Below are 25,069 nucleotides of genomic sequence, written 5' to 3'. Positions count from 1 at the left end.
AATAGTAAAGGAGTTTTGCTATTTGGGGAGCAAAATAACTGATGATGGTCGAAGTAGAGAGGATATAAAATGTAGACTGGCAATGGCAAGGAAAGCGTTTCTGAAGAAGAGAAGTTTGTTAACATCGAGTATAGATTTAAGTGTCAGGAAGTCATTTCTGAAAGTATTTGTATGGAGTGTAGCCATGTATGGAAGTGAATCATGGACGATAAATAGTTTGGACAAGAAGAGAATAGAAGCTTTTGAAATGTGGTGCTACAGGAGAATGCTGAAGATTAGATGGGTAGATCACATAACTAATGAGGAAGTATTGAATCGGATTGGGGAGAAGAGAAGTTTGTGGCACAACTGGACCAGAAGAAGGGATCAGTTGGTAGGACATGTTCTGAGGCATCAAGGGATCACCAATTTAGTATTGGAGGGCAGTGTGGAGGGTAAAAATCGTAGAGGGAGACCAAGAGATGACTACACTAAGCAGATTCAGAAGGATGTAGGTTGCAGTAGGTACTGGGAGATGAAGAAGCTTGCACAGGATAGAGTAGCATGGAGAGCTGCATCAAACCAGTTTCAGGACTGAAGACCACAACAACAACAACAACAACAACAACAACAACAACAACGAGGGGCACTCAAAAAGTTTCTGTTCTTCAAAGGCCGTACAGTGCAAAATCGCTATGCCCATCACACAGAATTGCCATGAGAATTGAGGCTGTCATACCACCAACGCACCAGGTTGAAAATACTCATTTGGTTAAACACCATTTTCTGCTACATGAAGAATGCACATCCTCCTCTGACAGGAATCATCAACCCTTCAAGACCATTTTTGAGGGACTGAAGGCTTGATAATTGCATGGGGAGAGATCAGGACTGTATGGTGGTGCTCAAGTGTCTTCCACTTGGGTTGGCGTGACTTCTGCTGGGCTCTCAGAATGAACAGCATCCTGTGTTGAATTGCAAACAGCACGGAACTTGGTGCACCATTCCACAATGTGGTTTTGGACAAACAAGCTGCTCCATACAGTCTTCATTCTGAAGGATGTCTACCGTTGTTTGTTCTTCGGCAGCCGACAAAATAACATTAGCACATTTGTCTGTCCGGCCGTATTGGTAATAATGTCACCATAGTTCAGGTTTCTGAATTTACCACATGCATGTCAGACAGACACGAATATCATACCAATCCCTTGCGTGTGTGTCAGTGCTTATATAGTCACATCAGAGTCAAAATACACTGCATTTATGGTGCATCAATGCCCTCAAATGGAAACTTTTCTATAATCACTTATATTAGGTGAAGATTTATTTACAAATTACTCTTCAAAACTGAAGCCAAATGATTCCTTTTTGTGATGTGTGTATTGTTTGTAATGTTGAATGTCTATTTTAAAGACATTTTGTTTTTAGTGTGTGTAAAGTTGGTACTATTAAATTACATCTGCTTCTTTCTAGGAATGTTAAGAATATAAAGAAGTTGAGTGAGTTAGAATTGAAGCGAGGTAACTTGAAATCATCATGGCATGATCAATACAAAGACAGTGCATGGATTTTTGTTGGTGGTCTGCCTTATGACTTGACAGAAGGAGATGTAATATGTGTATTTTCACAGTAAGTGTTTCAGAGTAAGTTAATTTTTGTTGTACTGTCTCGAATTTTGACATGAATTACAGTTAACAAAGCAATTGTATTTTCTATAGATCATACACATTGTGATACTATCATTTAAAAATTCCAGAGTTTGATTGATTTTCGATAGCCAGTATTTCAGCTTTTTTTATAAGATTATAGTGCAGTTGGGTGCTGTACTAAAGTTGCAAATAGAGGCAGTGTCAGCCTGAATGCTTTTCCTCTATTGCCTGTAGGTTGCCAGTGTTGTACCTTTTCTTGCTTTTTGTCATTTATTGCAATATATAGTTGTTACTTTGAGTCATGAGAGCTTAGTTTAAACTTCACCCTCCATTGCAACCATATTCACATTTATACATTATGTGCAAAATGGCTAAGCAGGGATGGCTAGAGGGCAAATGTAAGGATGTAGAGGGTTATCTCACTAGGGGTGAGATAGATACTGCCTACAGGAAAATTAAAGAGACCTTTGGAGATAAGAGAACCACTTGTATGAACATCAAGAGCTCAGATGGAAACCCAGTTCTAAGCAAAGAAGAGCAAGCAGGAAGGTGGAAGGAGTATATAGAGGGTCTATACAAGGGCAATGTACTTGAGGACAATATTATGCAATTGGAAGAGGATGTAGATGAAGATGAAATGGGAGATACGATACTGCGTGTAGAGTTTGACAGAGCACTGAAAGACCTGAGTCGAAACAAGGCCCCCAGAGTATACAACATTCCATTGGAACTACTGACGGCCTTGGGAGAGCCAGTCCTGACAAAACTCTACCATCTGGTGAGCAAGATGTATAAAACAGGCAAAATACCCTCAGACTTAGATTAGAAGCTAGATTAAGGAAGGGCAAACCTACGTTTCTAGCATTTGTAGACTTACAGAAAGCTTTTGACAATGTTGACTGGAATACTTTCTTTCAAATTCTGAAGGTGGCAGGGGTAAAATACAGGGAGCGAAAGGCTATTTACAATTTGTACAGAAACCAGATGGCAGTTATAAGTGTCGAGGGACATGAAAGGGAAGCAGTGGTTGGGAAGGGAGTGAGACAGGGTTGTAGCCTATCCCCAATGTTATTCAATCTGTATATTGAGCAAGCAGTAAAGGAAGCAAAAGAAGAATTTGGGGTAGGTATTAAAATCCAGGGAGAAGAAATAAAAACTTTGAGGTTCGCCGATGACATTGTAATTCTGTCAGAGACAGTAAAGGACTTGCAAGAGCAGTTGAACAGAATGGACAGTGTCTTGAAAGGAAGATATAATATGTACATCAACAAAAGAAAAACGAGGATAATGGAATGTAGTCGAATTAAGTCGGGTGATGCTGAAGGAATTAGATTAGGAAATGAGACACTTAAAGTAGTAAAGGAGTTTTGCTATTTGGGGAGCAAAATAACTGATGATGGTCGAAGTAGAGAGGATATAAAATGTAGACTGGCAATGGCAAGGAAAGCATTTCTGAAGAAGAGAAATTTGTTATCATCAAATATAGATTTAAGTGTCAGGAAGTCATTTCTGAAAGTATTTGTATGGAGTGTAGCCAGGTATGGAAGTGAATCATGGACGATAAATAGTTTGGACAAGAAGTGAATAGAAGCTTTTGAAATGTGGTGCTACAGAAGAATGCTGAAGATTAGATGGGTAGATCACATAACTAATGAGGAAGTATTGAATAGGATTGGGGAGAAGAGAAGTTTGTGGCACAACCTGACCAGAAGAAGGGATCGGTTGGTAGGACATGTTCTGAGGCATCCAGGGGTCACCAATTTAGTATTGGAGGGCAGCGTAGAGGGTAAAAATCGTAGAGGGAGACCAAGAGATGACTACATTAAGCAGATTCAGAAGGATGTGGGTTGCAGTGGGTACTGGGAGATGAAGAAGCTTGCACAGGATAGAGTAGCATGGAGAGCTGCATCAAACCAGTCTCAGGACTGAAGACCACAACAACAACAATATTTACCACATGTTGTGTCTGTTGTCTGTTGTTTTCTCATATACTTAGCATGTCCAAAGATTCTGGCTATATTTGGACATGAAAATGCCATTACCAACCAGACCATACTTTAAAGTTGTGCAATCGCCACCGCCATCCCTCATGTTCTCATCATACTTCACTTTACTGTGAAAATTGTGTAAATTACTATTTGCCAAACTTTTTTATCATTAAGCTCCTTAATTATGAACCAGCAGAAGTCAAAAGATTTCAAGTCATTATTTCATGTGTTCAGCCACTGCCACTCCAACTCCAAAAACAGTCCTATGTGTAGCAATGTAGAGAATATTGTGTTGTTTTGTTGGTTTGTTTGTTTTTGAATAATTGATTAGCAATTCCAGACCCATTGCAGTCTCACATGTCACTCCATTGAAAAATGGATTACTAGTCACTTCTACTTCCATCCAAGGTTAGTATGAAGAAAAGCATGTGTGTAGCACCAACATTGCATGAGAAAGTTACAGATGTTCCTATCAAACCATTCCTCACATTTTCATCTACACTGTCACTCTGCAATTCACAGTTAACGTGTATGGTAGAAGAGTTACCGAACTGTTTTCAGACTATTTATCAAAAGTTCCACTCTTGAGTAGCATGTGGGGAAAAATCTTTTCGTGTGAGCTCTGATTTCTCTTATTTTATTACAATGGTCATTTCTCCCCACATAGGTGAGAATCAACAAAATAGTTTGGCATTCAGAGGATGCAGTTGGTGACTGTAATTTTGTAAAAAGTCTTTATTTTAAGATTCACCACCCCAACTCACTTTTTGTATCCATGACACACACTCTCCCCTATTTTGCAATAGCACAAAACAAAATGAGCTGTTTTGAGCTTCTTTGATATCCTTTGCCAATCCCATCCTTACCATGTAACAGTATTCCAGAAGAGGATGGACGTGCATAGTCTAAGCAGTCTCTTTAGTAAATTTTTGGACCTCCTAAGTGCTCTACCAATAAAATGCAATCTTCAGTTTTCCTTTGCCACGGCATTTTTTTATTGGAAGGTTCTAACGTAAGTAGTTTGCAGTTGTTATCCCTAAGTATTTAGTTGAATCTGTAACCTTTCAATTTGTGTTATTTACTGTGTAAGCAAACTTTTACAGTTTTTTTAAGTATTCATGTGGAGCACCTCACACCTTTTTTTGTTTAGGGTCAGTTGACATATCTCATACCATGCATATAGGTTATCTAAATATTTTCTGTGTAAGACAGTGTGTTGGGCGGAGCTGTTTCCTTCACTTCCCACAACCCTTTATGGCAGCAATCAAGTAAAATTCACCAGAAATAAGACTGTAATGCACTCCCCGTATCTTGCACTATTGAAATGCATTTAGCCACTAGAATTTTCCTTTTACTCAGTTTTCTTCTTTGAATTGTTTGTTCCTGACTTTTATTGCTTTGAGCTATAACAGATAACATCACTGTCTGGAGGCAGCTGTGATGGTGCAGACGTCTTACTTTTTTTCATCACTATGTTTCTTGTGGTAGTTGAGAACAAGCCCAACTTTAACAAGGGGAAGTGTGTATTCATTGTAAAAAATCTTATCATATATTTGGCCAAAAGTCTGTGCTGCTTTGTGATGGTGTAAAAACAAATTACAGTGTTACAATTTTGTATAATTTGAAGGTATTCTAATGCTTCCACAAACTTAATATTTTTGCTCTGATCCCAAAACAACTACTGAAATATCCTTGTGTCCTTCAAATTTTGATTTTATTTTGTAGATATGGAGAAGTAGTTAATATAAATTTAGTCAGAGATAAGGCTTCTGGCAAATCAAAAGGTTTCGGCTTCCTCTGCTATGAAGACCAAAGGAGCACTGTCCTAGCTGTTGACAATTTAAATGGTATTAAGGTAAGGAATCAGACTTATTTTACTAAATGTAATTTATTGAGAAGACAATGATAGAAAAAGTTGCTACATGATCATACAGAGCATAATCATTTTGTGGCCAAAAAAGTTCACCAACAAATGAACATTGAACTTTATGTATCACAGTTTTATGCACAGAAGAGAAGGAAGTTGTAGACACTTCACTGCAACTGGATGGACAAGGGGAGAGAAATGGGCTGCAGGTTGTTTGGAACCAGGCCAAGAACTTTTGTTTTCCACCCACAAATGTAAAGATGACAAATTATACAATGAAACACATTTTGAAGTTTTACTTGTATGAAAATTTTAGTAATCAATATTCTTCAAGTTTATAATATCACACATTCTTTTGATATTGATTTTGTTTCTATTCAAATTTGTTTATACAGGTAATACACCAAAAAGTTTCCTTGAAAAGACTGCTGTCAAGGCTCAGATGATACTTATCATTTTTGCCCACCATTCTGTTAAATAGTTTACTGCTTTCCTTCATTATTCCCTTTCCTCTGTGTGCATGTTATATGATATCTGTTTTGCTATGTAGTTTATGTATCTGTGTAGATGTATTATGTTTCATTTGATATTGTCAATAATATACATTATGTCCCATTTTTTACCTTGTCATACTGTACGTAACATTCTTCTGCTTTCTCCTGCACCCACGAGCACCACCTTTTGGATACTTCAAGGATGCTTATACACATGTTACTGTCGTGTCTGTAGTAGGAGAGTTCTTGTAAAATGCAAATAATTTAGGAGTGAAAGAGACCACTTACCAAGTAGCAGGAGCATTGAATCGTCAATAGACACGCACCAATCAGAAAGAAAAGTTGCTAGGTTTTAGAATAAATCTTTTATTAAGCTAGTGTACACACACACACACACACACACACACACACACACACACACCAGTGAGAAAAAAGAGAAAGAAAGATTTTGGAATAAAGCCTTTATCAAGGTAGAGTATAATCACTGTGTGTGTGTGTGTGTGTGTGTGTGTGTGTGTGTGTGTGTGTGTGTGTGTGTGTGTGCGTGCGTGTGCGTGCACGCTCATGTGATTATACTCTTATCTTGATGAAGGCTTTATTCTGAAAGCTAGCTATTTTCTTTCTCTTTTTTCTCACCAGTAATACCTACATTGTGGTTGCTGGACACACAGTGTGTGTGTGTGTGTGTGTGTGTGTGTGTGTGCGCGCGCGCGCGCGCGCGCTCGGGCAACGCATGTGCGCGCGCACTGTCACATTCATGTGATTATACTCTAGTTTGATAAAGGCTTTATTCTGAAAGCTAGGAAGTTTTGTTTCTATTTTTTGTGTATGCCTGTCAGTGACTTAACACTTCTGCTATTCACTGAGTGGTTCGCTTTGCTCCTAAATTATTTACTGTCATGTCTGTATTTTTATTTTGATACTTTTTCACTACTATTCATATTATCAAGTATTCAACAATATGAATTACAGTAGATTGCTGCTCACCACACAGAAGGACATTGAGCAGCACACAGGCACATTTAACAATAGACTAAGCTGTCAGACAAAGTTCTTCATCAGATTTAGAAAAAAACATACACAAACATATGGGCAGTCTCATCGGTGCACACTGAAGCTCGACTGCAGTGTATAGCATTTTTTAAGTATCATCATAGTCACCTTTGACTGTAAAAGTTATTTAGTTGCAGTTTTGCAATTTCAGCTTACATGGTCGTTATCAAGTAGTGTAACTGTGCTGTAGTAACGGCAAAATGGAAAAATCATCTAACATGTATATGGAAGATATTGCAACAGTACAGTTAATAGATTTTACAGTCAAAGGCAACTGCAATGTCATTTACAACTTTTTAATGTCAGTCATGAGAAGTCAATGCCATGAATAATGATTGTGGCTGTGGAGGATAGTGGAGGGGGGAAAGGCCTGTGGGTGTGTGCAGGGATGTGGCGAGGACAGAATGGTGGGCTAGTAGGTGCAGCATTGGGAAGCTGTTCTGGAGGAGGGAGAAAGAGGAATAAAAGAGAAGCAGAGAAGGGGAAAGGACTATGCAGGTGATTTGGGGTAAGCATATATATGAAAGTGGAATGTGAGCTGGAAAGGGCAAGGGTTGAGGTCAGAGGGTTTACGGGGACATATCTTTCATCAGCAAAATTGTTTAATGAACCTCTGTTAAAGATCGTGAGACAAAGCCAACAAGCAGTACTTCAGAAATTTTATATTTGTAAAACTGTTTCCAATCAGAGTGCAGATCATTACAGTGACTGCTAATTAACTTGGTAGTGTACATCCAAAGAGACAGAGAATACATAGAGAGACTGTGGCAAGTTACTCAGTGCTCCCTGTGGTAGCACAGTGTACTGTTTCAGGTGTCTCACTTGGGAAGTCATTCTGGAGTTGTTTTGAAAGTGAGAGACTCTGTGCAATGTTTTCTATGCTAAAGAGTCATCGAGTTTCTTTTTGTAATAGTGCCTGCCATATGCACAGAGTATAAATGCATGCATGTATCTCAAAAAAAGATTAAAGATTGGTGTAAATAATTTTGTGTGTGTGTTCTCTAACTGTAATGGCAAATGTGATTACGTAGGCTTTCACGGAGTAATAAGTCTTGAAAGTCTCTTTGGGTTTGCTGCCGGATCCTAAAATCAACTTGACTCGATATTTCAGCGATCCAACTGTTGCGTCAGTTCTCAGCGGGACTCATCAGCAGAAGCAGCATTTCCTGAAGATGGCGAACAGTTTGATCGCCGAAATATCGAGTCAAGTTGATTTTAGGATCCGGCAGCAAACCCAAAGAGACTTTCAAGGTATAATGGCAAATACCTTAAGCCATATGATAGTCCTAGAATTTTGTGACAATAGAGAAGCAGTTATACTTGCATCATACTTTGTGATGTTTCTGAAATCTCAGGATGATAAGATAATAAAGTGCCTTTTTTTGTTTGTATAATTCCATTTTTGACAGTTTCAGTAAACATTACTCCAGCAATTGTTTTTGTTGCTCTCTTTAACATTACAAAATATGGATATCAGACAGGAAGGTCTGTCATCTCCTGTGAACAGATAGATGAATGTTTAAAATTATAACTTCAAGTTATACTAGGAGCCCATTATATGCAAAGTGTAAAGCGCAAATTACTCTGTGAAGCAATCTTGGTGTGCTTATATAAATGTATAACGGAAAATCGGGGATGGAATGTAACAATATTATGTAAGGATAGTTGCTACTCAGCTTATAGCGCAGATGCTGAGTCGCAGAGTTGCATTTGAGTGAGTGTGTATCTGTTGTTTATTTTTGACAAAGGCCTGTTGGTGGAAAGCTTATCATGTGACAGTATTTTCGTTTTGTCTATCTGTGGCTCAGCAGCTCTGCTATATCGTCAGTAGTAATTATCCTTTCCATAATATTGTGTCCATGGATAGTTGTTTTCCAGTGTTTGGACCTACAACAGGTAGTTCCTTATGTATATTTTAAATTATAACTTCAGATAATCATACAAATAAAGTAAAATGTGCAAATTGTGAATTAATCTGTTACTGAATCTTTGAATTTGAAATGTGGATGGGTAGGCATGTGGCTAAAGTGTGATATTGAATCCCTTGCCCCTCTCCCCAAAATCTTGATTGTGGTGCTTGATTAACCTGTAGATTAGTCTAATTTTTACGTGCACCCCTTATTTAACCACACTTTGCCATACTCCATGCACTTTTTGCCATAAAAATTAAAACTTCAAGGTAAATTCAGAAAATGTATCATAGATAATGGGCAAATCTCCAAATATTTTGATGCATATTATGTGCATCCATCGTAACTTTTCAGAATTAGGCTCTATATTTAATCAGAGCAATCTGATTCATGGAAAAAACAAGATAGTATTTTGGCTGTTATTTTAATACACTTAATACCAACCAAGAACTTCATTGTATATTCAACTGCCATTGCTTTTCCAACTGTTGAGGTGGCTTAAATCATAATATGTTTGTTTTATGGGGTGGTGTTTCCTTGCTCATCGCTACACAGTTTCTGTTTTGAGTGTGAAATGAATGGTACGTACCACTGAAATTAACATAATCTTTCTGTAAAATGTTCATCTCTGAAACCTCTGTCATTCTTTGAAAGTTTACTGTGCTAAAACGCATGAAGGTGGTTCCTGAACTAAAGTTTACAGACTATATCTTTTACTTGTGAAACACCATCAAGAGATGATGTATATACTCAGAAATAATATTGTTTTTGGTTACAGCTGCTGAATGTTAACAGTTGCAATGTTGTAAATTCCTTACGCAGCATCATGTTACATCCCCCTTTCTTTCAACTTCTGAAAACTAGGTGGAGGATAGTTCAGTGTGATTCACTCTGGTCATGGTGTTGCCTCACTGTGATGTTCTGTGTCTTTGGTTCATCCTCAAAGAATGCCCGAAAAAGATTCAAAATGACTTCGTGTTATATTGATTCTTTCAGTGCCATGTACAATCATTATTTACTGAAGTTGATCAAATTAGAGCCTTCAAGGCCTCTCATACACTGGACCAAATTTTACATATACAGTAATTCTTAATATCATAGTGACTTCAATAATGGCATGTATAATATTATAAATAGTAGGAGAAGAGGAAAGATGAATTGAAACATCATTTGGATATGTCTAAGGCCATTTGGAATATTAATGATAACTAAGAACTAGTATAAGTACTACTAGTGTTAATAGTGAATAATAGCAACAGGGAAAAAAGTCTAGTTCCTGAGCAGTTTTATTCTGAAAATCATTGGCTTTCCAGTCAGTTTTCACACTCACGCAGCTTTGGAAATACTTTCATGTAGACTACGCCAGCCCATTTGCCTGTTTCTGACAGGTGATATATTTAATAATCATTTACTTATTATCCAATTTTCTGTTTGTCCACAAGATGAAGTTTAAAAATACTGGAGAGGCAATCACCAAGACCTTATTTAAAATATTCACCCTTGAAAGGTTACCACAATTAGAGTGTTGAGTTCGGACATTTAATAATGAACCAAACTTATTATGGAAAGTTCATCAGAAATGGTTATCACTTTGTTCTTGTGTGCTTAATGAAAGATGCAGATGAACAGCTAGAGTAATACTAAAATTCTACATGGCCAGCGGCTGCTCTCATCAGTGTCTGCAAAGAACTCTAGGGTTCTTGCTTGATGTTACAGTCAGTGCGAGAATGTACAGTAGGCATCCAGGCTGGATGGCCGTCATAGTGGAGTGGTGTAGTGCATATGATGGTGTTCAGCAGAGAAAGTGACATTTACTACTACTGCTGCCTTCACCACCAGCCTGCCATCAGCATGCATATGTGGCACTCCTCCCCCACATATCTTGCTGTATATTCCACTCCAGTAACTCTATTGCTTCAGGGAAAACCCAAGATCCCAACTACAGCAAGTTCACCACGTGCAGTCCATCTGTGTATTGAGATCCTGGTGGCTGTGAGAAGTGTCACTGTTTTATGTTCACTACTCTGCCTTCTGTTACTCTATGCAACAGACCTTGCTCTTCACAGACAATGTACAAATGCTTCTTGGAACTTTGTAAGTCTTATAGACTAAGTAGCCAGGTAATACGACTGGACTGTGTCTCCTGGTACTACTTCATTCAATGACTGTACAGCTAAAAAGTAATTACAGTGTTCTGGCCACTATATAAATGCATTCAGTGTGTTCTATACTACAAAATATGTCTGCAAAATGAACATCTGGTAGCATTGATACTTAAAGTAATGATCATCTGCATAACCTATCTTTTAATTGTGCAAAATTTTCATACAGATTAAAATACATATTGTGAAACCAGTTGTCAAAACAAGAAAAACAGATATTACAGACAATTTAGCACAGAGATATTTTCTTACTATCATCATTTTCAGAGGTGATGTAAACAAAATGGTAACAAATTTCACGAAAAATGTTTTTTTGCCTGACTCGTAGATTCCAAAGGTCTTGGATGAAAGTACAATTTATTCTTTCATGTGCTAGTCCTTGGGAGGAGGTCTTTGGTTTCTGGCCTACTGTTTTCCTCCTATAACAGTTTTATATTACTAAACTTAACAGATGATTACATATTTTTGTATTAGCTTTTGTGAATTACACTACCATCATTTAAACTTTGTTCTTTTCAGTGTCTCTTTCTTCACTCATACTTACAGTCATTTATCCTTCCTATCAAGCCTAACCTTTACCAAAATCTCTAGGACAGGAAATTATTGTTTTTGAAAGACTTAAGTTTAGAATCAACTACCTCATGTTTTCTTTGGTCCAGTCATTTGGAATTTGTTCCGTAGTTGGTTATGTTTGTTTTGTTTTTAGATACTTGGCCGCACGATTAGAGTGGATCATGTTGCAGACTACAAACCACCTAAAGATTCTGAAAAACTTGATACAGAGACAAGAAAACTTTATTCTGAAGGTTGTGCACCAAAACTTACATCAGAATCAGACAAGGAATCTGGGCAGGAAACTAAAAATCCAAAAAAAGGTGTGTCCCATGATGTCTTAGTACCACAAGATTTTACTGTATGCAATGTATGTACCACCAGAATACTAGCATAAATTTTTTTACTTTTGCACTTGCCTTTATATAAATCAGTTTCTTCATACTGATTGCCCTCCCCCCTTCCCAATCCCACTTACACTATTATTTCACGTGTGAAGCGCACACACCCCAACTAACTTTTCCTTGTCCATTGACACCACTCCATTTTTCTTGTTGTCCTACCTTGTGATTCTCCTTTAATGGGATTTCACAGTTCCATTAGAACATACATTGTACACTTGACAGCACAAAAAAGATGGGAGAAAAATCACAGCCAGACTCAAAGTCCAGTGCAGTAATGGCACAAATGATATGCAATAGTTCTTTTCTAGATTATGTTGAGAATGATAAATGATTGCTTTAAATATTAGCAAAAATTGTTGTTTCTGTATTCTAGACCTATTCCAAGAAGACACAAAAGATTTTCTACAAATAAAAAACCCTGTCCACATTCCTCCAGAGCCTCAACACCTTTTCACCCATTTACTTAACCTGATCCTCCTCAGCCCAACAAGCCACGTTCCTCGATGTCAACCTCCACTTCAGCACCTCTGTCCACATCAAACCTACTAACCACCAACACCTCTACTTCAAGAGGTGCTGCCCATTCTACACCAAGAAGTTCCTTCCATACAGCCTAGTTGCCATGGTTATTTCATCTGTAGTGATGAGCAGTCCCTCTCCAAGCATACCAGTAGTGGTTTCACTGACATCTTCACAGACTGAAATTTCCTTCCCAACCCTGTCCAGAAACAGATCTCCCATGCCTTCCCTCACCACTCTCACCCTCCCCATAGTCTGACAACAAAGGCACACTGCTCTTGTGACTCAGTAACACCCAGGACTGGAGCAACTCAGTCATTTTCTGCCAGGGTTTCAATATCTAACATCCTGCCCGTCCCACCCATCTCACATTGGTATTCTGCCACCCACCAAACCTGTTGATTATTATCGTGCTGGCCTACCACACTTCTACTCCCAATGCCTTGCCTCATAGCTCATATCCCTGCAATAGACCCAGATCAAGGCTTGTGCGACGTGTCTTGCCATTACCATCTACTCCAATTCTGACACTGGCATCTCCTAACACACAAAAGTCAGGGCCAGCTATGAAAGCAGGCATGTGTTGTACGAACTTAGCTACAACCATTGTGCCACATTCAACATGGGAATGACTACTAACAAGCTGTATGTCCGCTTGAACGACCACCGACAGACTGTTGCCAGGAGACAGCTGGGCTGCCCAGTAGGTGAACATGCCAGCCAACAGGATTGGCCTGTGGCTTCTGGTTTCTCCCCATAGGCAGTACTAGCATCTTGCCCCACCCTCACCTCCCACCTCTCCCATCCCCCACTCTATGCCACCTCCTTACCACCCATCATCTGCCCCAGCAGATCGCTGCTCATTTCAGAGAGAGTCACAGCCAGCCTCAGTTTTTGTTGTGTCTAAGTGTCCAAGTTATACTCCTGAGGAAAGACTTTATCTGAAAGTTTATATATTTGTACCATTATTTTCTTTGTGCCTGTCTATGACTCAAAGCTTCCTCTATGTGGTGAGTAGCAAACTATCCTTTTCATATTATTGTTATATGTTATGAATACACTAAATAGACCCTTAACAGGGAAATTTGTGCTGTTCATCACTGTAACTGAATGGTCAAGTTGTAGGCTTTCTATGTAAAGGGACAGAAGATTAATTCCATGTTTAGTTGCAAAAGTCTTTTTTTCCTTGTCATAAGAGACAAGTACTGCTTGAAAAGCATCCCTCTATTCAGATGATATACAGGCAATTTTCGACACACACACACACACACACACAGTGCATGTGACACTTCTGATCTCACTTGTGAATGTGACTATGATAGAACTGGCAGTGACATTTACTGTTTGCCCATGTGCACGTGATTGCCTGAAATCTGCAAAAAAATTACAATATTAATAAAAAATTAAATCCATCAAAGTCTAGCAGAAGGGTAAATCATATCAAAATCATTCAGGCCACACACCAGGAGCAGCACAAATACTGTGGTTTTATTATGGTCATATAACTGAAATCTGCCAAGGAGAGCTACACCTAATGACCTATCAATTTCAGTGTGCATTAAGAGACTGATGGGACCACTAACAAGTAACTCTTATAGTTTATTAACCTTAATTTTCCAAAAAATAGATAATTTGTAACTCATGTTGTTGTATATTTTTGTTCAGGCATTCTCTTCCCGAACCTGCAAACTGCATATTGTTTTATTCTTACCTGTGTTGTTATATTCTCCCATAAATTTTGCAAAACACTGTAGTGTTAGTTGGGCGAGATATGGATTAATTAATGGATATTTAATATGGTTGTTGTTAACGTCTTACTTGGTGGGAGTATTGCCTTGATTATGGTGATAAATGGTTTTCTCTTTTCCTTGTATGCTTCCTGTTAGAAGGAAATGTAACATTGCAACTTCTGTTTCTCTTCATTATTTGATGCCTTTTGTGTATATTGTCTACAAACATTACAATATACTTTGGATAACATCAGGCATTAAATTGGGATGTCCAATATGAAACCATTAAATTCAGGTTTTTACAAAGAATATAGCTTCATTCTGATATTTCGTTAACAGTTAATTTGTTTGAATTCAGTCAGAACCATTGTCAGAATTGCATTTTCACTGAGGGCTTTGGGCTTCTTCAGTGTAGGCTGGTGATGTTGTTAGGTGCTCTCACATTCACGTTCATGCAGCTACTGCTTCTAACCTACATCAAAGAGTAGAAGCATTGAGTCATTGACAGGCACACACAAAAGAGAGTGAAAACTTGCTAGCTTTCGAAAGAAACCCTTGGATGGGCTAGAGTGCATGGTGCACCTACACGTCTGCCCCCCCCCCCCCCCCCACCCCCACACACACATATATATCTGTGCTCTTACATTGTGCCTGCTAGACACACAATTTATAGTGTGTCAAGGGGGGGGGGGGAGGGAGAGAGGGAGGGAGGGGGGGGGAGAGAGAGAGAGAGAGAGAGAGAGAGAGAGAGAGAGAGAGAGAGAGAGAGAGAGAGAGAGAGAGTCCACTGTAGCCCATCAAATGACCTTCTGAAAGCTAATAAGTTTTCACTCAGTTTTGTGTGTGCCTGTCAACAACTCAGTACTTCTGCTGTTAGATGAGTGGTCTCTTTTCTCATAAATTATTTACGTCCTGCCAGAACTTTCCTTACTATATTTATTATTTAATGCTGTAATTATAACAAAAGTATAACTAATCTTCAGTTTCATTGAAAACCTTTACATTAGCTAAGTGAAAAATAAAAAGCATAATGTAAATGAGGGGATTTGAACTCTCAATTTTCTAGTCAGTAAATTATTGCTCTAATCACTGCACAACCTACCTCTGCTGTTGAACATAGTAAAGCACTCAAACATGATGACTGTTGACCTCAATTTTTTTCTAGAAGTAATGTCTAATGGCCTAAACCATGTGTGCACACATTTAAGAAGTTTAAACTGACAGACACCCTTGTAGGAGAATGTCATTCTTCACTTTAGACAATACCCTCATATGTGGTGGCAGTATTCTGCTGCTTTGACTGACAAAAGAACATGTTGAGTTACGTATTTCATCACATTATTCATTCTGTGTTAGCCAGTGACAGCACACAATTTGAGTCCACCGGCTTTATTCATAAGCCATGTGTCATCATCAATAGGCTATTAGTGACTGTGTCATTGCTATTGTGGAGGAAGTGTATTTGGCGGCATTGGAGGCTGGGGCACATTATGACATTCCAAAGTGCACTGCAGAACCATGGAGAAAATGACATGATGATAACGGAGAATCAGTAGGCTTGTGGGATTTGGATGTTGGTATGTAACACTACCAGTCCAAGATGATGAACTTGTAAGCACATCATGCCAATTTTTTGGTTGGTTGGTTGACATGGTTTGCAACTACTTTTTGGAAATTGGACTACAAAGCTAAATGTGCTGCCATCAAAGGGAAGTTGTGTGATGATCATTGACTCTACCAATCAGCTTTGATGAGGAATGTATTTATCATGACTGTCAGAATGTAATAATTTCAAAGGGATCAGTTTTTCCCACGGTGAATGATGGTCCAGTGTGTAGGCTGGGTGGCGTCCGTTTTGAACCCAAATGTATCTGTGAGTAATCTTGTGGTGCGCATGTCCCATGTCAATTTGGGGCCGGATGTATTCACAGGATAGATGTCTGACTTAATGTTGTTCAATATACTTCTTTTATGGGTACTGTTAGGATATCAACAATGAGACAACTGTATCATGAGGAGTTAACATGTTTCCAGCAGGAACTGTCTGCTATACATATCAGTTATGATGCATAGGTGGTTGCAAAATAGAAAATGTGATCTCTCTTCTCGATTGGTCTCCTAGTGTGCCATGCCTCTACCCCATTAAAAACATAGGATGGAGACAGAGTTGACCATGCAATGAAATTCAATGACAACTTTCGCAGTGTTGCCGTAGCGGCCTGGGAGGAAGTGAGAAATTCGTCATTTATCTTTCAGACTCTATTTCTTGCAGGTTGCAGATGGGCATTGAGGTGGAAGGCCATTGGATGTAGTTTTAAGTGTATAGAAACCATATGCTGTGTCTTTTGAGGGGCAAAAAAACTATTATTTAGAATCATGAACTGTTCATTCTGTTAATTTTCTGTAGATTAAACAAATTGATGCACTAAAACAAAACAAAAAATTAGTTGCTGATGTTTGTTATCATTCTGTCGGCTACACAACTGAATGTTGAAGTCACTGTACTAACTGTTGCAGTATTCAGGCATTTCTTATTGTCGCTCCTCACGTGACTCACTTTGTCGACTTCAAGCAACTTTTCTGCATCTGAAATCCTAGGAATGGTAGGGAGTAGATTTCCTTGTGTGTTTTTAGATTGTGGGTGCTGTGAGCTGAGTGTCAGTAAGTCATAACAACTCCCTCAGTTAATCACACAAGTACATATCACCCTTTACTTTTATGAGCAGTGCTGTACCCACCACTTTTTGTGCTGTCACATGTTCATTGATTATGAATTCAAATCTATAATGAAGTAATGACAATATTACTATATATTATCAAATATCAAAGTGTTAATTTTTCATTTTAAGGAGATGTCACATCTTACTGAAAATACCTTTAGAGGCTGTAGAAAACTATACCTGTGGATTAACTGACAATTATTAATTACAGAGAAAAAGGAAAAGATGAAGCAGAAGAAAAAGAAGAAGAAGAAAAAACGAAAGAAGGCTAAGGTGCAGAACACTAGTTCCAGCTCAGAGGAAGGTTCAACCTCAGCAAGTGACTCTGAAGATGAAACGCGAGCAAGCAGTAAAACAAAGAAGTCTCGGAAAAAGAAGACAGCAAAGTCAGAGAGCAGCAGTGCAAGTGATGCAGAAAATGTACCTGCTAAAACCAAACGACAGCAGTTGGAGGAAAAAATTAGGGCTCTCGAACGTGCTCTAAGTACTGTGAAGCGGGCAGCAAAGATGAATGAGGAAGCGGCTGATGTTGGTACAGCTCGGCCAAAGGATGCTCATTCTGGGGAAGTTTCCACAGAACGTGTAGATCGTGGCAGTGTTTCTAAGAAGAAGGACGCTGGGGACAGTGAAGGTGGCAGAAAGAACACTGAAGAGCGAGGAGTTACAAAACACAGTGAGCAGCCTAGAGACAGAGAACGGGACAGAGACAGGGAAAGAGAGAGGGGTAGAGAAAGAGAGCGTGACTGGGAAAGGAGCAAAGAAAGAAGGTACAACAGAGAGGGCGGAACATCTGGCAGCTGGAGTAGGGACCGAGATGGCCGCAGAAACTAAAGAAAGTTCTGTTAGTTAGTCACTTTCTTGCTGCCAGAAAATTGGACACTGAATGGTACAGTTACTGTTAGAGAGGTGGTGTGAAAAGTGAGAGACTGCTATTGTGGTTTATTAGAGCAGTATGGAAAATTTGATGTAATAGCATATATGTTGTACTTTTTGTTACTTTTCATACTTTTACGCAAAGTAAAGCCAACCCATTTAAATTTAATTTGTGTACTCTTTTATCAATCACTGTTACTGAAAGTAATTTACTGCCATTGTACATAATGGCACAACTGATATGTTCATACTAAATTGCATTAAAGATCATTAAGTACAGTACCTGTTAAGACCGCATCACATTAATAGGTGCCTTGAAGATGATAAAATGAAGGTAATTGTTTATCTGAGACATTTCAGTCAAGATACTGCCCACAGATAGCTTTGTGTGTTGTGATGTACTGTTTGTATCTGTTACCAAGTTACTACAATAATAGTGACTCATCTTTTGAAAAATGAGATTGAAGTGTTGAGTTCACAATCTGCTGCAATCTTTGTTGGGTTATTCACATTCTGTACCTTCAATTGAATCCAGCTGCAGACTCTGAAACAAGGCTGAGCCCATTAACTTGTCACAAATCAAAATATTCTGTAGCTTTGTGGGAAGTAATTTCCGTAACTGTGACAGTTTGAGGAAAAGTGACATAGTTTAGTGATCACCAGTTCATTTCCTTTTGATGAAGCAATATTTAAGACTTTTATAATGTCTACATCAGGTACAAAGTTGTCTGCTTTTACTGATTCATTAGGTGCAAATGTTGTAGGGTTAGAAACTTTTATTTTTATGTCATACTAGTCTCCGCATTTAGAATAATTGTATAAATACCAAAGTGATTTTCACTAAACCATAAACAGTTTGATAAAAAATGTTATATTTTACGTATCTCAAATAGATATTTCTTTAACAAACCATGTGTCATGCTTATGAAGCCCATAAAATGTGTGTTCACATGTATCCTGCAAGCCACTGTACAGGGTGTGGTGGAGGATAATATAAAAGGAAAGCTGTCATTAACGTGAAAGTCAGTTTGAACACCAGTCTGCTTTACTAGGCATGCTCATATTGGAGGCAATATATGTTGCCTTTTTCCAAACTTCTGATTGGTTTACTTGGCCAGTTATAGGGGTCCTACAGTTTAACATGAACTGTGAACTGCAGTGCAACTTGACATTTTTCACACTGACAAACAGTGCCAGGGGTGAAAGAATAAGTCGCTATTCAGCTTGTACAGTTTCCCACCACTAGTGGGTTTGCCTGCAATACAGGCCTCTCCATCATTTCCACCACCTCTGTGTCATTACTGTCTTTGTCATGTGCTTCTTCCCACTTCTTTTAGCCACCTCTTTGGTCTCCTACCCCCTACCTACATCTTGTGCATACCCCTAGGCAGCCTCAGCTTCTCTATTTTCTTCAAATGCCCCTAGAATATTAATCTTTTCCACTAAATCTTCCCTTGTACGGATTCCTCATGTGTTTTCTCCACGACATTTTCATTTCTCATCTTCTGCATATACTACTGGCCATTAAAATTGTTACATCACAAAGATGACGTGCTACAGATGCGAAATTTAACCGACAGGAAGAAGATGCTGTGATATGCAAATGATTAGCTTTTCAGGGCATTCACACAAGGTTGGCACTGGTGGTGACACCTACAACGTACTGACATGAGGAAAGTTTCCAACCGATTTCTTATACACAAATAGAAGTTGACCGTTGTTGCCTGGTGAAACATTGTTGCGATGCCTCGTGAAAGGAGGAGAAATGTGTACCATCACGTTTCCGACTTTGATAAAGGTCGGATTGTAGCCTATCGCAATTGTGGTTTATGAAATCGGTGGGTTCAGGAGGGTAATACAGAACGCCGTGCTGGATCCCAATGGCCTCGTATCACTAGCAGTCGAGATGACAGGCATCTTATCCGCATGGCTGTAACGGATCGTGCAGCCACGTCTCGATCCCTGAGTCCACAGATGGGGACGTTTGCAAGACAACAACCATCTGCACGAACAGTTAGACGATGTTTGCAGCAGCATGGGCTATCAGCTTGGAGACCATGGCTGCGGTTACCCCTGACGCTGCATCACAGACAGGAGCGCCTGCGATGGTTTTCTCAACGACGAAACTGGGTGCACGAATGGCAAAACGTCATTTTTTCAGACGAATCGAGGTTCTGTTTAGAGCATCATGATGGTCACATCTGTGTTTGGCGACATTGCGGTGAACGTACAGTGGAAGCGTATATTCATCATCGCCATACTGGCATATCACCCGGCGTGATGGTATGGGGTGCCATTGGTTACACGTCTCGGTCACCTCTTGTTTGCATCGACAGCACTTTGAACAATGGACGTTACATTTCAGATGTGTTACAACCCATGGCTCTACCCTTCATTCGATCCCTGCGAAACCCTACATTTCAGCAGGATAATGCACGACCACATGTTGGAGGTCCTGTACAGGCCTTTCTGGATACAGAAAATGTTCAACTGCTGCCCTGGCCAGCACATTCTCCAGATCTCTCACCAATTGAAAACATCTGGTCAATGGTGGCTCCTCACAATACGCCAGTCACTACTCTTGATGAACTGTGGTATCGTGTTGAAGCTGCATCGGCAGCTGTACCTGTACACACCATCCAAGCTCCGTTTGACTCAATACCCAGTCGTATAAAGGCCGTTATTACGGCCAGAGGTGGTTGTTCTGGGTACTGATTTCTCAGGATCTATGCACCCAAATTGCGTGAAAATGTAATCACATGTCAGTTATAGTATAATATATTTCTGGTACCCGCACACCGTGGAATTTGAATCCACGCCGGACATCATGGACAAGACCCATAGAGGTCTCTGCACCATCGCACCGTAAGCCGTGGCGGCGCGTTCCTCCTGGCCCGCTTTTAGTGTGAGGGCGCCACAGTGAAACATGTGGTCCCAGTGGCCAATAGCGTCACCCCCCAATAGCATACTTAATCGCCTGCCTCGCGCTCAGCCAGCAGTCTAACATCGCGTTGCGTTTCAGGACATATCGTCTCAGACAGCATATTGACTTTGTGTTTCTATTCCAGTAGACGTGGTTGTCTTGTCTGGTTTGTTGCTCTGTTGTCTGTTCTTGTTGTGTTGTAAGGTCCTCCATTGGTCGTGTCCGTCCTCTCCTGTTGTGTTGTTGTTCACGGGCTGTTCCGCAGGTCCTGCCGCGTTTCCGTCACTACTACCTCATGACCATTCCGGTCGCCGTTACAACAATATTTGTCCAATGAAACCTGTCTATCATCTGCATTTCTTCTTGGTATAGCAGTTTTAATGGCCAGTAGTGTATTTGTTACACCTATCTGGACTTCTTGAAATCTTCATCTCACTTGCTCACACCTCAATTTTTTGCTCTTTTCTCCATAATCTGGGGTTTCTGCATCACCCAGCAGAATTGGTATACAGGGTGTTTCACATTTCCCACAATGGCCTTCTAAGGGTTGTCAAGGGGACTTCATGTACTTAGTTTTGATAAGGAACCCATGGTCCAGACATGTATCATAAGGATATAAAATAAGTATGAAGCAAACAGTGGAAACTCCAGGTTGGAATATCAACAATGCAGGAAAAGACAGATTACTACTTACCGTAAAGAAGATATGTCAAGTAGCAGCCAGCAAAATTAAAAGACACTTACACATAAACTTTTCGCCACAGCCTTTATCAGAAAAAGAAAGAGTAACACACGCCTTTCACTCACAGAAGCAGGCACATCTCAAGCACACATGACTGCCAACTCTGGCAGCTCAAACCAATATGATGCATTTCAGGTCCGAGGTGCTGGAGACGGCAGTCATGTGTGCATGGTGTGTGTTTCTCTTTCTTTTTCTGATTAAGGCTGTGGCCTAAAGCATATGTGTAAGTGTCTTTTAATTGGCTCTGTCTGCAACTCAGTGTGTCACCTTTAGGGTATGTAGCAATCTGTCCTTTCCTACATTGTTAAGTAAGTATGAATATCGTATCATTTCCAAATCTCTCAATTCCAAGTTGCAAACATAAAGGAGAAGATGGTTCTGTTGTCAGTCCCTAATAGTTATGACATCTCATAACCTTTTCATCTGACCATAACAATGTCTGCGAGAAATTGGTCCTATCTACAACCTAATAGATGCCTTTATCTGGAAATGTAAATTATGGTTTATTCATCTTGTGATGTACATTTGCAATCCATTTTGTCTGTGTACAGGAGACATGTCAAAAATTTATAACATAGTTACAGTTATTTTTACACTAATAAATAGTAGCACTAAAATGAATAACACAATAATGATATTTCTTGGGATATGTAACAATGTATCCAGCTCAGATTTCTGTTTCATCCTTCATGAATTCATCCCGTGTTAAGTTGTTCCCTTTTAATTTATTATAAAGTTTCATTCTCATATATTGAGATCCTTGGGCATAAAGCTAGAGGCGTAGGCTGGTGAGCATAAAATGGTTTCCCTCAAATAATTCATGTCTAATGTACAAAAAGATAAAAAAAAACCTCTTATATAGGGATGGAGGAGTTAATATTTTGCAGGCCGGTGTGGCCGTGTGGTTCTGGCGCTTCAGTCTGGAACTGCGTGACCGCTCCGTTCGCAGGTTCGAATCCTACCTCGGCCATGGATGTGTGTCATGTCCTTAGGTTAGTTAGGTTTAATTAGCTCTAAGTTCTAGGCGACTGATGACCTCAGACGTTAAGTCGCATACTGCTCAGAGCCAGTTAATATTTTAAGTTTTCTCAATAATGGGGGACATGGTTCTTTGTGATTTACAGTGCAAATATTTTGAATGACATTTTTTCTGTATTTTTAGGATCTGCACTACATTTGTCGAGTTACTCCAAAAAACAAATACCAAGCCTAATAATGGATTCTAAGTAACTTGTATATGCTACTTTTCATCTGTCCATGTCAGTTGCAGTTGATAATATTTGGATTGCAAATACCAACTTGCTTAGTTTGTTTGCTGGGTAGTCAATGTGCTAGTCATCTTCTTTTCTGTGGGACTTCATTGTTCCGATTCAATCTTCTCATGGCCCAATAAGCTTGCATTGCTCATTCACTTGTCTCTTGGTTATTTCTTTCATTTTACTTTATTATACTCTTCAGGTACTACAAACTCGCCACTGTTTCTAGCTGCTTCCCATCCAGTGTCATGTTTACTCTAGGTCTTTCCCATTTTCAGCCATTGTGACTATGATCTAACACAAGAAGTTACATGACAGATAAAAATCCTACAATGCCTGGGGTTCGAAACAGAGAAATTTGGATCCATAGGTTGGCACTTTACTGCGGATACACACAGTAGCTTTTAACAGTATTACTGGAGCGGTTTTCTGCCCTATTCCTCCCATGTATGGAATGAGGAATGACTGTATGCCTCAGTGTGGGTCCTAATCCATTTTGTTATATTCTCCTGACTGCTATGTAAGGTGCAACAGAATTGTAGTGTGGGCTTTCATGAAAACTGATTCTCTAAATTGCTGAAAACATTGTTGACCACCCTCACCCCCCCCCCCCCCCCCCCCCCCCATAGATTCCATCCCAAGAGAGCAAATGAGATAGTACAATGGTAAGAAACTGGACTTGCATTCAAGAAGATGCTTCAAATCCAAATCCAGCTACCCAGATTTAGGTTTCTCCTTGTTTCCCTATATCACTGTAGTCGGAAATGTTTCTATAAAAAGGACACAAACTCCATTCCACAGTTCGAGATTTTGCTCTACTTTTAATAACCTTGTCATTGACAGGACACGACAAGGTTCTCTAATACACTTCTATATGGGCTGTAATCCTGCAGCTCATCTCTAAGTTTGTGTGATGGCATGGCTGCTTGATGAGAATTCCAAATGCTCTATCTCGTTTGTAGGACTGATCACACTTGCATCATGTGTATGATTTTCTTTACAAGTACGCCACACTTTCCCAGAATCCTGTCACTCTGTCTTCCTTACTACAGATTTTATATTTCTCTACCGTTTCGTACCACTTTGTAACATGCTGTGAAATGGACTGCCTGACAAAAAAGTGAAACACCCAGAAGTCATGGTTGTATGTCCCTGTAACTTTGAAACATACTGACCATTGGAGGGTTTGTAAATGATTGGAGCTGCAATTCATGGGACAAGCAGAACGGCCATCAGAGTGCACTAGTGTTGTTCATTTTTAGTGTCAGATGTTGAGTGATCATTCAAGAATGCCACATACTAATGTGACACAGCGGTATCAGCACCTGACAGAATTTGAAAGGTGCCTCTTTATGGATCTTAATTTGGCCATCTGGTCAAATTGTGTCATATACAGATTTGCGGGACATTCTGAGATGACAGTAGGAACATGATGGAAGGCATACTCATCAAGGTTCAGGTGGAATACATTTGATCACCACAACAGGGGATCTTGCAACACTGCCCTAAGCACATCCTGATTGCATCTGCCCTCTCTCAACCAATCAAATTTCATTTCAAAAACTGGAAAGTCCAGGATGGAATGTAAAAATATTATGAAAAGGAAAGTTGGCACTCACCATACAGTGGAGATGCTGAGTTGCAGATAGGCACAACAAGCTTCAACTGTGGTGGTGTGTGAGAGTTGCGTTTGTGGGAGTGTGGTGTGTGTGTGTGTGTGTGTGTGTGTGTGTGTATGTGTCACCTATTTTCGACAAAGGCCTTGTTGGCCGAAGGTATATTTGTGACAGTCTTTTGTTGTGCCTATCTACCACTCAGCATCTCCGCTAATGATGAGTGGCACCTTTCCTTTTCATAATATTGTTAAATTTTATTTCATTTACTCCTCCCTGTAGTAACAAAGTAATACACAAAACCGATCCAAGCAATACAAATATGGCTTTATTCATAAACTACTGAACAACAATGGAAATAACACTCTCATGAATCCAAACATAACAAGAACAATACGAGAGAAGGAAAGTTGCTACTCACCATATAGCAGAGATGTTGAGCCACGATGGGCACAATAAAGATTCACACAATCATAGCTTTTGGCCATTAGGGCCTTTATCAGCAGTAGACACACACACACACACACACACACACACACACACACACACACACACACATATGCAAGAGCAACTTGCACACACATCTGCTGTCTCAGAGAGCTGAAACTACAGTGCGAGCAGCAGCACCAGTGCAT

At 39.5% G+C, this 25,069-nt stretch overlaps 1 protein-coding gene across 1 annotated transcript in view; it reads left to right on the top strand.

Annotated features, from left to right (window-relative positions):
• The window catches only part of LOC126283129 (RNA-binding motif protein, X-linked 2-like), a 44,513-nt gene extending 26,334 nt beyond the window's left edge, over positions 1 to 18,179 (top strand). The window contains exons 2-5 of the mRNA XM_049982248.1: positions 1,453 to 1,608; positions 5,342 to 5,471; positions 11,809 to 11,977; positions 17,239 to 18,179. Of these exons, the coding sequence (XP_049838205.1) occupies positions 1,453 to 1,608; positions 5,342 to 5,471; positions 11,809 to 11,977; positions 17,239 to 17,858 (1,075 nt within the window). The 3' untranslated portion in view covers positions 17,859 to 18,179. The remainder of the gene's footprint in view (positions 1 to 1,452; positions 1,609 to 5,341; positions 5,472 to 11,808; positions 11,978 to 17,238) is intronic.
• The last annotated feature ends 6,890 nt before the right edge of the window (positions 18,180 to 25,069 follow it).

Source organism: Schistocerca gregaria, chromosome 1, assembly GCF_023897955.1.
Source record: "Schistocerca gregaria isolate iqSchGreg1 chromosome 1, iqSchGreg1.2, whole genome shotgun sequence".
Classification (NCBI taxonomy): Eukaryota; Metazoa; Arthropoda; class Insecta; order Orthoptera; family Acrididae; genus Schistocerca; species Schistocerca gregaria.
Note: the sequence above shows the minus strand (reverse complement) of the source record. Positions and strands in the feature narration are given on the sequence as shown.